At 45.4% G+C, this 12847-nt stretch overlaps 1 protein-coding gene across 2 annotated transcripts in view; it reads right to left on the reverse strand.

The window, feature by feature from the left end:
* LOC134569995 (sterol O-acyltransferase 2-like) overlaps window positions 1-11680 on the reverse strand; it is a 94339-nt gene extending 82659 nt beyond the window's left edge. The window contains exons 1-2 of one of the 2 annotated variants that reach the window (XM_063428476.1): window positions 11631-11680; window positions 11334-11435 (exon numbers count right to left, since the gene is read on the reverse strand). In XM_063428476.1, the coding sequence (XP_063284546.1) occupies window positions 11334-11421 (88 nt within the window). In that variant the 5' untranslated portion in view covers window positions 11422-11435; window positions 11631-11680. Of the gene's footprint in view, window positions 1-11333; window positions 11436-11584 lie in introns of both variants that reach the window. The other variant, XM_063428475.1, reaches the window with a different exon arrangement.
* Between the last annotated feature and the right edge of the window lie 1167 nt (window positions 11681-12847).

Here is a 12847-nt window from a genome sequence, read left to right on the forward strand (position 1 = left end):
TGGCCGAGTGCGGTATGGTCCGCGGGTACAGGGAGAATCTGTCTCCTGTACCCGGCCGGACTAACAGGAAGTGAACACTGAGTGTTCACTTCCTTTTAGTCCGGCCGGGTACAGGAAACAAAAGCTCCCTGTACCCGCGGACCATACTGCGCTCGGCCACGCTACATCATAGGGGAGGGGAAGGGGGGGGGAGAGAAAGAAACAGGGGGGGAGAGAAAGAAACAGGGAGGGAGGGGGGGGAGAAAGAAACAGGGAGGGAGGGGGGGGAGAGAAAGAAACAGGGAGGGAGTGGGGGGAGAGAAAGAAACAGGGAGGGAGTGGGGGGAGAGAAAGAAACAGGGAGGGAGGGGGGGGAAGAAACAGGGAGGGAGGGGGGGAGAGAAAGAAACAGGGAGGGAGGGGGAGAGAAAGAAATAGGGAGGGGGGAGAGAAAGAAACAGGGAGGGGGGAGAGAAAGAAACAGGGAGGGGGGAGAGAAAGAAACAGGGAGGGAGGGGGGAGAGAAAGAAACAGGGAGGGAGGGGGGAGAGAAAGAAACAGGGAGGGGGGGGAGAGAAAGAAACAGGGAGGGAGGGGGGAGATAAATAAACAGGGGGGAGAAAAAAAGACAGGGAGGAAGGGGGAGAGAGAAAGAAACAGGGAGGGAGGGGGAGAGAAAGAAACAGGGAGGGAGGGGGGGAGAGAAAGAAACAGGGAGGGGGGAGGAGAGAAAGAAACAGGGAGGGGGGAGAGAAAGAAACGGAGGGAGGAGGGGAGAGAAAGTAACAGGGGGGGAGAAAGAAACTGACAGGGAGGGGGGAGAAAGAAACTGACAGGGAGGGGGATTGACGGGGAGAGAGAAATTGACAGGGAGGGGGGTGTGACAGGGGAGGGAGGGGGGAGTGACAGGGGAGGGGGAATGAGAGTAACAAGGGAGGGGGGAGGAATGAGAGTAACAAGGGAGGGGGGAGAAGAGAGTGACAAGGGAGGGGGGAGAAGAGAGTGACAAGGGGGGGGGAGAGATTGACATTCATCACACACACACAATCACAACCAGTGCACCCCTTGCACACAGAAAAACACACAATGCATTACACACACACACACGCAATGCAACCCTTACACACACAGAAACACACAATCCATTCCTTACACACACTCAATGCACCCCTTACACACACTCAAAGCACCCCTTACAGACTCACACACTTCATCCCTAAGGCAATCTAGTATATTATTTGTGGCACTAATCTCTAATTTACCTCACATTAAAGAAACACTATAGTCCCCAGAACCACTGCAGCTTAATGTAGTGGTTCTGGTGTCTATAGCCTGTCCCTGCAGGCCTTTTAATGTAAACACGGCGGCACTGCAGCACTAGCGTTAGTTAACATGGCAGGTCATATGGGTGGGGCATTGTGATGTCACAGGGGGGAGGGGGACGGCAAACTTTACTTTTGCCTAGGGCGGCAAAAATCCTTGCACCGGCCCTGAGAGAGTGACACAAGGAAAGGAGAGCCAGAGACAGCTAAAAAAACTATAGAGAGACAGAAAGGAGGTGAGACACACAGAAAGAAGTAGAGCCAGCCTCAGATGTGTGCATGGAGAGGTGAGGTAGAGTATTTCACTTACTGATCCTGTGCCACTTCTTGGAGGATATAGCTCAGCTGGGCTTGCTCTGATCTCCACTGTGCTGTCTGAGTGCTGGCATACTGGGAAGAGAGGCAGGGGCCCTGCATGCAGGGTAGGAGGCAGCTCTGCCAGAACTCCGCCCAGGAAGAGGTAAGGGTTCCGGCATGTGAGCTAGATGTGCCTCCGCGGCACACACAAACAAGGAAGATAGCTAGATAATTGATCTGACCCCAATCTGCCCCTTACTGAGGTTACTGGCCAATCGGCCAATCAGTGAGGTAAGATAATTGCTATTTAGTATTGTGACGGTAGAATCCGTTACCCCGTCAAGTCTTCCCTTCTTCCCATAAAAGAAAATCACCCAATACTCCACGAGTAGAAATATCCCTGGAATCGCCAAATAATCCACACATGAGCCAAAGCTTAATGCTGGAACAAGACTGACTTACTGGCACACAGAACTCACAATTTATGCAACATAAAACTCCTCCTCTGGGCCAGGCTAGATAATTGAGTTTTAACAATACACACAGCTCAATTATCTGCTGGCCAGAACATTTACAGTTTTTAACAGTACTTTTTATACAACATACAAACATAATTCAACATCCCTGGGTAGCTGAGGATACTGGTGGTCATATATCCAAATTTCATGAATTTCCGTTCGGTAGTTTCCATGTCGCATCGCGTGGAAGTTTGACCGGCTTGCCATGTGGAGGTATCCGATCTAGAGTTCCATAGAATCAGTAGCAAGAGCCGGTCTCCGTTCGCATCTAACTACACGAAAACCACAGTTCGTATGGTGCAGCTGGTTACATGTGAATGTTCCCCTCATTCAGTAGATTCTATCTACCGAACGCCTGTTTGATTCGTGGAGGGGAACGTATTCATCCAGGACTTCCATGGGGACCGGTCGTTCACATGGTTGCCGTGCCGAAATTAGTTCCAGGCAATCCCTGCATAAGTCCCGCTGACCGCGTTCGTGAGTTCTAAGATGGCTGCCATTCTTTGTTCTCGCCACGTGTTTGTATGCCGAATGGCGGCCACCTAGTAGCAGTTAAGTTGCGGTTTTCTCTGTGTTCTAATGCTGATTGCTACCCAGGGTGTGTGGTCTCCGTTCGGTAACCGGATACATTTCTTTCATACATATTGAACCGAACGGATACAGGTATTTAAACAGCAGGGAGAAGGTGTAACTGAGGGCCCACAGGCAATTACATGAAAAATCCTTCACAAGTATATTGCCGAATTAGCAATATATTAAATAGCAGTTTTGCAAGGGAAGCCAGTCCTGCCAGCAGGGGTCTACAGAGCAGCCGGGCCCGGTAGTTCAGCCACTACGGGGAACATTTTTTTTTGTGGATACGGACGGCCCTGGATTTACGGCGGCCTGGGGGGAAATTGCCTCCCTGCCCCCCGGCCCAGCCTGCCCCAGGTGAGACCCCAACCAAGCTGCGGTGGTTCGTGGGGTCTGCAGTGCTGATGGTGTCTCGTGGAGTGCTTAGTGCTGATGGTGTCTGGTGGAGCATCCGTCAGCGGAGGTACCCAACCTGGGTACAGGAAGTTCCGTTACAGGTATAAACAGCTTGCAAAAGCTGCAGATCTCTTGTCTGCAGCCTTTGAAAGTCTTTGCCTTCTAATCCTGCCCTGACTTTCTGTGACTATCCAATCAAGAATTCCCAATGCAGCTCAATGAGAAGTCTTAGCCTGGCAGGTACACTGGGCAATAACTGCCCCTTGTTAAAAAGGTTAATTTATAAAAGAGCCAGTTTGTTCTTCAAACATAAAGCATTTCAGCGAGCTAAAGTGATTTAGGGGTTCAGAGTGTCCCTTTAAAGTAAATTTCAAATTTAAAGCCAAAAAAGATGAAATGGAACAAAAATAAAAAAATCTGTAAGTCAGCTTGACTTCCAGGTCAGCTACTCTGGAATGAAATTTTAATTTCACTTCATTCTCACTTTAGTGACTAAAACCTGTATGACAGGACAATTATTTTAAAAAATATAGCTCTGTGAACAAACCAGGGAAAATTTTTACCTTCTTAGACATACCATTAAAACAAAAAAGAAAAGAAAAATTCCCAGAGAAATTGGTGAGTCTCACAAAAGGTAATAATCTAAGAGAAGAGACCTCCAATGCCTTTTAAAATAACCTTTTTCAGGTCACTTCTGTATATGTGCATAAGGAAAAACTGCCATACCAGCCAGAGGCATAACTAGAAATCACTGGGCCCCTCCTACCCCCCTGCCACTCCATGGGTCTCTCATTCCCTCATCCCCTGCCCCTATATGCCTTATTTCACCCCACTGCTTCATATGACTCATCTCCCCCTCAGCCCCTCTATTTGTTGCATTCCCTTCTCCCCCTTCCTTTCTGTACCTTTTCACCCAGAGCGCGGTACCAGGGCTGACAGGAAGTGCTACCTCAGTGAGCACTTCCTGTCAGACACGATCCTCTCGGGACACACAATGGCAGAAGGCTAGATGGGAGCAGCACAGCAACTGCGGCCTCCGTGCCGATGTGGCCGTACATTGGCCCTGAAGGTATGCGGTCAGCTCACAGTCGCGAGTTGCAACTGTGGCCGAGCCCCCTAGACCCTAGGTATTTGAAGCTGCCTAGCCAGTGCCGGTATTGCAGTAATACCAGCAAAACAAATGTCTGTCTCAGTTTAAACAGAGATTATTCTGCAATACCAGCACAGGCCGGTAGGGGTCGCTGTTTGTGTGGAGAGAGGCAGGGATCAGAAGTTACAGCATCTCCCTCCCTGCCTCTCTCTACTCACTGACTGTCATGACATGAAGGGGTGCTGCCCTGCAACAGCACTGTCCCTTTAAGTGTGGGAACCAACTTAGCAGAGAAATAATTCTAGGACACGATAAATGGAGTAATAAAGAAAATGTATTAAGGCAAACCAAAAGGATATAGATATATATAATATATACAAAACAAAATATGACAATGCCACAAATATATAAATATATACAATAACCCAATATATACAATAGAGCAGGCAGAGTCCACGATAGTCCTAGGCAAAGGTAAAGGCTTAGTCAGGTGAGTGCAGCCACCAAGTACAAAATGAACATCAAGGGGCAAAGTCCTAAGCAGGTCACACAGAAATAATGCAGCAAGGTCAGAATCACTGGAGAAGGAGTCTAGACAGGAACACTGCAGGCGAACACTGGAACAGGAGGCACAGGACACAGGACCAGGCAGAGACAAGAACACAGGACCACAAGGACATCGGAACACCGGATCAGGAAACACAGGATACTCAGGATACACAGGAAACAAGACACAGGAGACAGGAGACAGGAGCCAGAATCACGGGAACCAGGAAACAGCAGGTACAGGGTCAAGGATAGAGGATAATGATCTGACCGGGAGTGAGGGGAGAAACCAGAATATATAGGTGCTAAACAAGGGCCAGGTGTAGTGCCTAACGAAAGGAAATGAGAACAGTGCCAAACAGAAAGAGTGGTGAGTGCGAGTACTGCACGAAGGCATGTCGACTAAGGAGTGTCGTGACAGTACCCCCCCCTTAAGGAGCGACTCCCGGCGCTCCAAAAACCCAAAGATCCCCCACGGGTGACAGAAGAAAATCAGGGCCACCCAACCAGTAGAGGAAAACAAGGAGGAGGCTTAGGAGGAATGAGAGGTGGACAATCCCATGGGAGAAACCAACGAGGCAGAATAGAAACATACAAAAGCAAGGACTGTAGAGTAACATTTAGCAATAGAAGGGCAGACACAGAAACAGAAGGTAAAGGCACATAAGATAAGAAACACTCCATACCAGTGACCGACAAATGTGTTAACCCACTAGATCTGGGACTATTGCTAGTAACAGGTTCATCACTCAGAAGTCCTGGGTCTGACTTGGTTTCTGGCTTGTGGGATCCTCGGAACAAAGACTGCGATGCAACTTCAGTCGAAGGGAGAACAGTCTCTGCGTAATCTTGGGTAGGCACCACTGGAACCAAACAAGGAGAATCCCCTAAATTAATAGGTACAGGATCAAGAACATTCTGCGAGCCTTCCTCCACAGACCGCAGATATGCATCAAGGAAGGGTTCCCCAAATTTCTCCGAGCACGGGGCTAACCGAAGCAGAGACGACTCTCTCTCAAATTGACATTTTTCTGTAGCGGCTAGAGATACCTGGTTAATGAAATCATTCTCTTCTTCCCTTGTGAACTCAGCTCGAGGTAGTTCTTTATTTGTCGTAGACAGACTTTCAACTGAAGGCAAGTCTTCATTTAATACTTGCTGGAGTTTAGGTGGAGTGATAGACATCATGGTAACTGAAATGTCATAGAAGGAGCTTCCTTCATCATGGGAACAGGTACCTCCTTGTTCGGTTACACTCCTTTCCTTTGACGTTTGGTTAAGCGGCTGATTAGAATAATCTTCGGCGCTTGGTTCAGGTACAAGCTTGGTAGTTGGGGTTTCCTCTTGCAGCAGAGAAATTGTTCTACCAGAGCATGTAACTCGAAGAACTGTAGAGTCTTCTTCAGGCTGTGGGTTTAGAACAAGCCTGGTCTCATTTAGATTCTTCTCTTGGGCTTGATCCATCACGGGTTTGTCACGTTGCACCCAGTCTGAGTCTTTGTCTTCTATTTGAAGATAACTGTCTTTTTTACTTGGCGACAACTCATTTTCCACAGTTGCGGTTGTGAGAGGGGTGCCAATCTTCAAACCCCCAGAGGTAGACGGGTTAAAATTGGAATCATCAAGCCTCCCCACATCAAAATCATGAGCTGCCTTTGGCACAATAGCCTCTTCTTCCACTGGTTGTTCTGAAGTTTTCACCTTTGGTTCTTCAGCCTTCTCAGCCAGTGTCTTGAAAGAAGTAGGTCGTTTACCACGTCTCCTACGTGGTGACTTTTTGACAGGAGATTCACCTTCAACGAGATTGGTCCCCAATTTCAATGGTCCAACCTTGTCGTCACTTGCATCACCCGGAGCACATTTTATAGGTGACTCTTCTAGTTCGGATGCATTGTCCTTTGTGGGACAGGCCTTCAGATCAGATCCCGTTACCTGGTTAAGGTCACTGGTGGTCTCCTCAATTGGCACGGTGAGGTAGGAATTCGTATCTCTAGTTGCAGACTCAGGGGAGTCTGTTTCTGCTTCGTGGTTGGGCAGAGTTTGCTTGAGACTTTCTCTGACCAGACTTGTACCCTCTTGAACGGTGTTGAGATCGTTCATCTTGGTAGCCGGTAGCTTCACCTTGGGAATAGGCGAGTGGATCTTGCAGAAAAGAGACGGTAATATATGGGTACTATGGGTCTCTGGTACTGAGACAACATTAGGAAACTGCGTACTGGTACTACCTTCCCATTCAGACTGCTCGTCCTCTAAAGCTGCTATGCAACGAGCACCCAGTTCATCAAAGACTTGGTCCATGAGGGGATCGCCAGTGCTGTATAACCCCTCAACATCTTCGTCTTTTGTTTGGGCAGGAAGGCATTCAGCTTTAATTTCCAGAGGGACTTCGGTTTTGCAGTCGGGAGGACCAACAAGCCATTTTCCCAAGTCAGAGTCAGGAGGATTTGTTATGCTATGTACATCAGAAAAGGGAATACCATCATTATTATCAGGCATAAAGACAGTCATTCTTTCTTGTACAAGATCAATAATAAATTGCACTTCAGGTAACAAGGCAACAAGATTATTGTGCATTACTCTCACTTGTCTCTGCAAATATGATAAAGATTTTTTATGTGATATCTCTTTAAGAGACATACGGATAAGTGTATACACCCTACTTATCACAGGAGGCTCTCTCAACCATATATCGCAATTAGGTAACTGAAAAAGCAATGAATCACATATGTTTTTGTGAAAAGTTTGAAGTTCATAGATAAATCCACATAATACAGATTTCTGGATTTGACAGGAGACATCTATAATAGATAAGCATAAATTAGAGGCCTTTCCAATCTGCCGCTGAATTTTTCCTAACTGATTACAACAAGTCTCAATGAGAGCACACTCTTGCTGTGAATCAGCGTGAATACCAACAAGGTTCTTCATTGTGATCCTAGACATTATACTCTGCCGGTTCCAAGTGGTCAGATCATTCTGTCATGACATGAAGGGGTGCTGCCCTGCAACAGCACTGTCCCTTTAAGTGTGGGAACCAACTTAGCAGAGAAATAATTCTAGGACACGATAAATGGAGTAATAAAGAAAATGTATTAAGGCAAGCCAAAAGGATATAGATATATATAATATATACAAAACAAAATATGACAATGCCACAAATATATAAATATATACAATAACCCAATATATACAATAGAGCAGGCAGAGTCCACGATAGTCCTAGGCAAAGGTAAAGGCTTAGTCAGGTGAGTGCAGCCACCAAGTACAAAATGAACATCAAGGGGCAAAGTCCTAAGCAGGTCACACAGAAATAATGCAGCAAGGTCAGAATCACTGGAGAAGGAGTCTAGACAGGAACACTGCAGGCGAACACTGGAACAGGAGGCACAGGACACAGGACCAGGCAGAGACAAGAACACAGGACCACAAGGACATCGGAACACCGGATCAGGAAACACAGGATACTCAGGATACACAGGAAACAAGACACAGGAGCCAGAATCACGGGAACCAGGAAACAGCAGGTACAGGGTCAAGGATAGAGGATAATGATCTGACCGGGAGTGAGGGGAGAAACCAGAATATATAGGTGCTAAACAAGGGCCAGGTGTAGTGCCTAACGAAAGGAAATGAGAACAGTGCCAAACAGAAAGAGTGGTGAGTGCGAGTACTGCACGAAGGCATGTCGACTAAGGAGTGTCGTGACACTGACCCGCGGGGAAGCAGCTCTGCACAGAGAGTCCAGGCAGCCGCTCCGAGCCTGCAAGACATGAGGACGGTGATACATTGGGACACTGGGGAACATGGGGACCCAGTGACCCCATGTCTCCCAGTGGCCCCTAGTCTCTCAGTGTCCCCATGTCTCCCAGCTAGTGTCCCTAGTGTCAGTGTCCCCATGCATCTCAGTGGCCCCATGTCTCTCAGTGGCCCAATGTCTCTAAGTGTCCCCTAGTGTCCTAGTGACATCGGGACACTGGGAGACATGGGGATACAAACACTAGGGGACACTGGGCAACATGGGGACACTGAGAAACTAGGGGACACTGAGAGACATGGAGACACTGGGGGACACTGGGTGACTTTGAGACTTGGAAGATATGGGGCACTCCCAGTGTCCCTAGTGCCTCAGTGTTTCCTAGTCTCCCAAAGTCCCCTAGTATCCCAGTGTCCCAATGTCTCCCAGTGTCTCAGTGTCCCTTAGTATAAAAGAAAAATCTCAGGCACTCAAGTCTCCAGTGTCCCCTATGTATCACAGTGTGCCTGGTGTGTCTCAGTGTCCTTAGTGTCTCTCAGAATCCCCTAGTCTCCTAGTGTCCACATGTCTCACAGTGCCCCCAAGTGTCTCAGTGTCCCCAAGTATAAAAGAAAAAATCTCAGGCACTTACTGTGATAGATTTAAGCAGGTTTATTGGACACTGCAGCGTTTTGACCTGTACCCTGGTCTTTATCAAGTCTCCAGTGTCCCCTATATATCACAGTGTCCCCTATGTATCACAGTGTCTCAGTGCCCCATGTCTTCCAGTGTCCCCTTATGTCTCAAGGTCACCCAGTGTCCCCATGTCACCCAGTGTCCCCAAGAATCTCATTGTCCCCAGGTCTCCCAAGTATCTCAGTGTCCCCATGTCTCCCAATGTCCCCTAGTGTCATGGGGACACTGGGAGAAATGGGGACACAGACACTAAGGGACTGGGAGACATGGGGACACAGACATGTCCCCTTTTTGTGTATGTTTGCCTCTTTCGGCAATTCTGGTTATGTGATTTGTGTCAGTGGCCCACCCTTTTACGCGATCCATAGACTTCCTGCTTTACTGGACACTGCTGTTAGGGGGTATGGGTTTACCTGAAAGATGAAAGCGTAAGATTAGTATAGGGTATGTGTTTTCTCATAGCTGCATCCTATGAGTTTCCCTTCAGCACCATCTCCATCAGATACATGACGCTTAGGAGGTAGGACTGTTTTAGTGTTTTCGGTCAATAAGATTTTGTAATTAGGCCCATCATAATTGTCAGCACCAGGCCCACTGGGCTCTTAATCTGGCCCTGGGTAGCCCATGCACTTAGGGCCATCTAATGGTTATTGGTAAATATATATGTAATATCGTCCACTTCCTCAGAGAGCATGAATGATTGCCGGTACAGTCTGATATATATCCCCAGTGATCGTTCACGCTCCCAGAGGAAGTGAGTGCATACTTGCAAAACGTGTAGGAGCAGAACGATCATGTAGCTCCCAAATTTGCCTTCTGTGAGGTTCCGTACTGACATTCCCTCACCAGCATGGTGTGCAGCTTGAAGACGTTTGTGGGAGCCTACAGTACCATTGGAACAAATTAGTATATCTACTACACACAAAAGTGCACCTGCATTTAAAAGCCATCACTGCTCACAAATACAACTCTGCAAAGATGCGCAAATAGTATAGCCTCAGCTGGCATAGCAACGAGAATGTTGGACAACAGATGGAGAACTACCTTTTGGCCACCCTTGCACTAGAGAGGGGGCCCAAAAAGATTTATTGCACCAGGGCCTTCACTGCACTTAGTACTTGTGCATGGTTTCTAACTGCCCTGTATTTCATCTTAAGTGCACTGTGAGCAGGTTTAAAAATATGCATTGATGCCAGTCCAAGTTGTTCACATATAGGAAAGGAGGAAGTAAGTGCAATAATAATCCATCATGTTATGTGACACAGTAACAAGTGGAGTCCTTTCATCAGGAAATTTGCAATATTGCAAAGTTGTTATAGTGCTTACAGTGATATTTAAACAATGTTAGCATATTATATATATAAAAATATACTCTGACCTAGTCCTTAGTGTAATTAAATTTAGAATTTTCAATCAAAAGAAAATGGATGTATATATGTCAACAACGCCACAGTTGCAAATTATTAATATAACTTTACATGCAATAAATAAAACAATATTTTATAGCAAAAAAGTCCAGCATAGGGACTTGTTGCAGACATAATTTAGGAACTCAAGTGAAAATGCATACTTCATTGATGTGTTGATTAAACGAAGGCTGAAGATGGGTATATTTTATAGCCATAGTAAAATTATCAGAGGTACGGTCATTCCTATTCAGGTGGCTCCCATAATGCATGTGTTTTGTAGAATTAAATTTTTTTTGTACGTTAAGTTTAGGTATAGTTTTCTAATGATTTACTAATGAGGTTTAGGCACTAAATTTCAAATTGAAGCATATTAAAATCTGAATGGCAATATGAAGGCAATAACTGTTGAAAAAGAGCTGTGCCTGGAGCAGACTTAGAGAACTTTTCCAGTGTTGGCTAATTTTGCCTAACAGGGTTATTCAGTACAAAGTGAATTCAGAGAGAATTTCAAATTTCAGGCCAGAGCAGCCAAACCGATAGAATAGCTGACATTTTTACAGTTCAGATATTTTGACATTAAATTAAATTCTATATAAATAGACTGGTGGCTTCAAAACATAAAATTGGTTGGTTTATATTTTTGTATGAGAGGGAGAGGGAGAGACAGGCAGAGAGTTACTGCATATACACATAGCCTGATCCCATACACAGCTATTCTCCTCACAACAATAATAAAAAAAAAACAGCTGAATTCTGAATGTGAGTTGTATTTACCATTTTCCTTTAGGACAGTTTGGTCCAATGAATGATTCTGTTTTCTTTGCCTTACGGTATCTTCTGTACTCTTCTCAATGGATTCCATTATGTATCAGTGACCTGATAAAGCCCAAACAGACGTTTTCATATATACAAAAAGGCCAAAGTCCCGGGGAAGACAGCTAAACAGCTTTTACTCCTCCCAAACCACTTAGACGACAAAACTAACTAGAACTGATTAGCTAAGTCACCCAGGGTCAAACTTTCACCTATATGCCTTGGCTTACTGTGGAGTCGATTATTTTCTCCCCTTACCATGGAAGTGCTTGAAATAAGACTGACAAAATTTAACTGTTAATTTTCCCCTGTTTACTTAAACTAACTTACCCTACTCAACCTTTGGAATTACAGCAAACTTTGCCCTATTAATCAAAAATATCTGATAGCAAGGAAAATACATGCAAGCTAAAGTTGTGAGTAACACGTCTGTATCTTATCGGTTACTTAAAATTCATTGTGTTGCATAAACAGCTGTCTTTGTAAAAGTTAGCTATAAAGTTTACACAAAAATACAAAGTGGCATAACATAGGGCAGAATTGACTTTAATTCAGCCATACACCATTTAACTAATGAAAGATGGCAGCCCTAGCTATAAAGCACCTGAATGAATGAGCTAACAAATGTATGTCATGTGATGTAATTATAGTAGTGTGCACCATCAGTCTTTTGCTTCTCTTCCGCAAGGCTTATCACAGACAGACAATTAGATTACAGCTTCCATCACACTCAGCCAGAGGCTGCATTATGGAATACCTGAGGCAAAGCAAGGTTAAACCATGTCCCTTTTTCAATCTGACAAACAGGACCATTAAATATAAAGGCAAGAATGTCCAGAAAAAAACTGCTCTAACACGTTGCTTAAGCAATTTGTTTTAAAAGATCAGTTTTAAAAAAAACAACTTTTTAGCTGTGGTGTATGCAGGAGTAATATGACAGAAACGTATTTAAAGGGACTCCACCAAAACAGACAGGGTTTATTCACTAAACTGTGAATCTTTTCTGGCTGCTCATACATACTCTCACCCACAACATGTTGGGTGTGGGTTGAGAGAGTTGAAATCCTACTGATAGTAATACGGGGTCACATTAATTCCCAGAGTCATTCATTTACTTTTTTTTTGTGGCAGCTGGCTTATGACAGCTTAACCCCTTAAGGACCAAACTTCTGGAATAAAAGGGAATCATGACATGTCACACATGTCATGTGTCTTTAAGGGGTTAAAGGAACACCATAGTGTTAGGAATACAAACATATTTTCCTAACACTAAAGTGCTGGATTAAATATTTAGGTGACAGGCTCCCCAAGGCAGTAATGTAAACAGTGCCTTTTCTCTGACAAGGCAGTGTTCACATTGGAAAGCCTGCTGGGACATGCTATAGACACCAGAAACATTGCATTAACCTGTAGTGGTTCTGATGACTATCATGCTCTTTTAACCCTCGCAATGCTGGGCAGATTTTTGCTCTTTC

This window comes from Pelobates fuscus, chromosome 1 (assembly GCF_036172605.1).
Source record: "Pelobates fuscus isolate aPelFus1 chromosome 1, aPelFus1.pri, whole genome shotgun sequence".
Taxonomy (NCBI): Eukaryota; Metazoa; Chordata; class Amphibia; order Anura; family Pelobatidae; genus Pelobates; species Pelobates fuscus.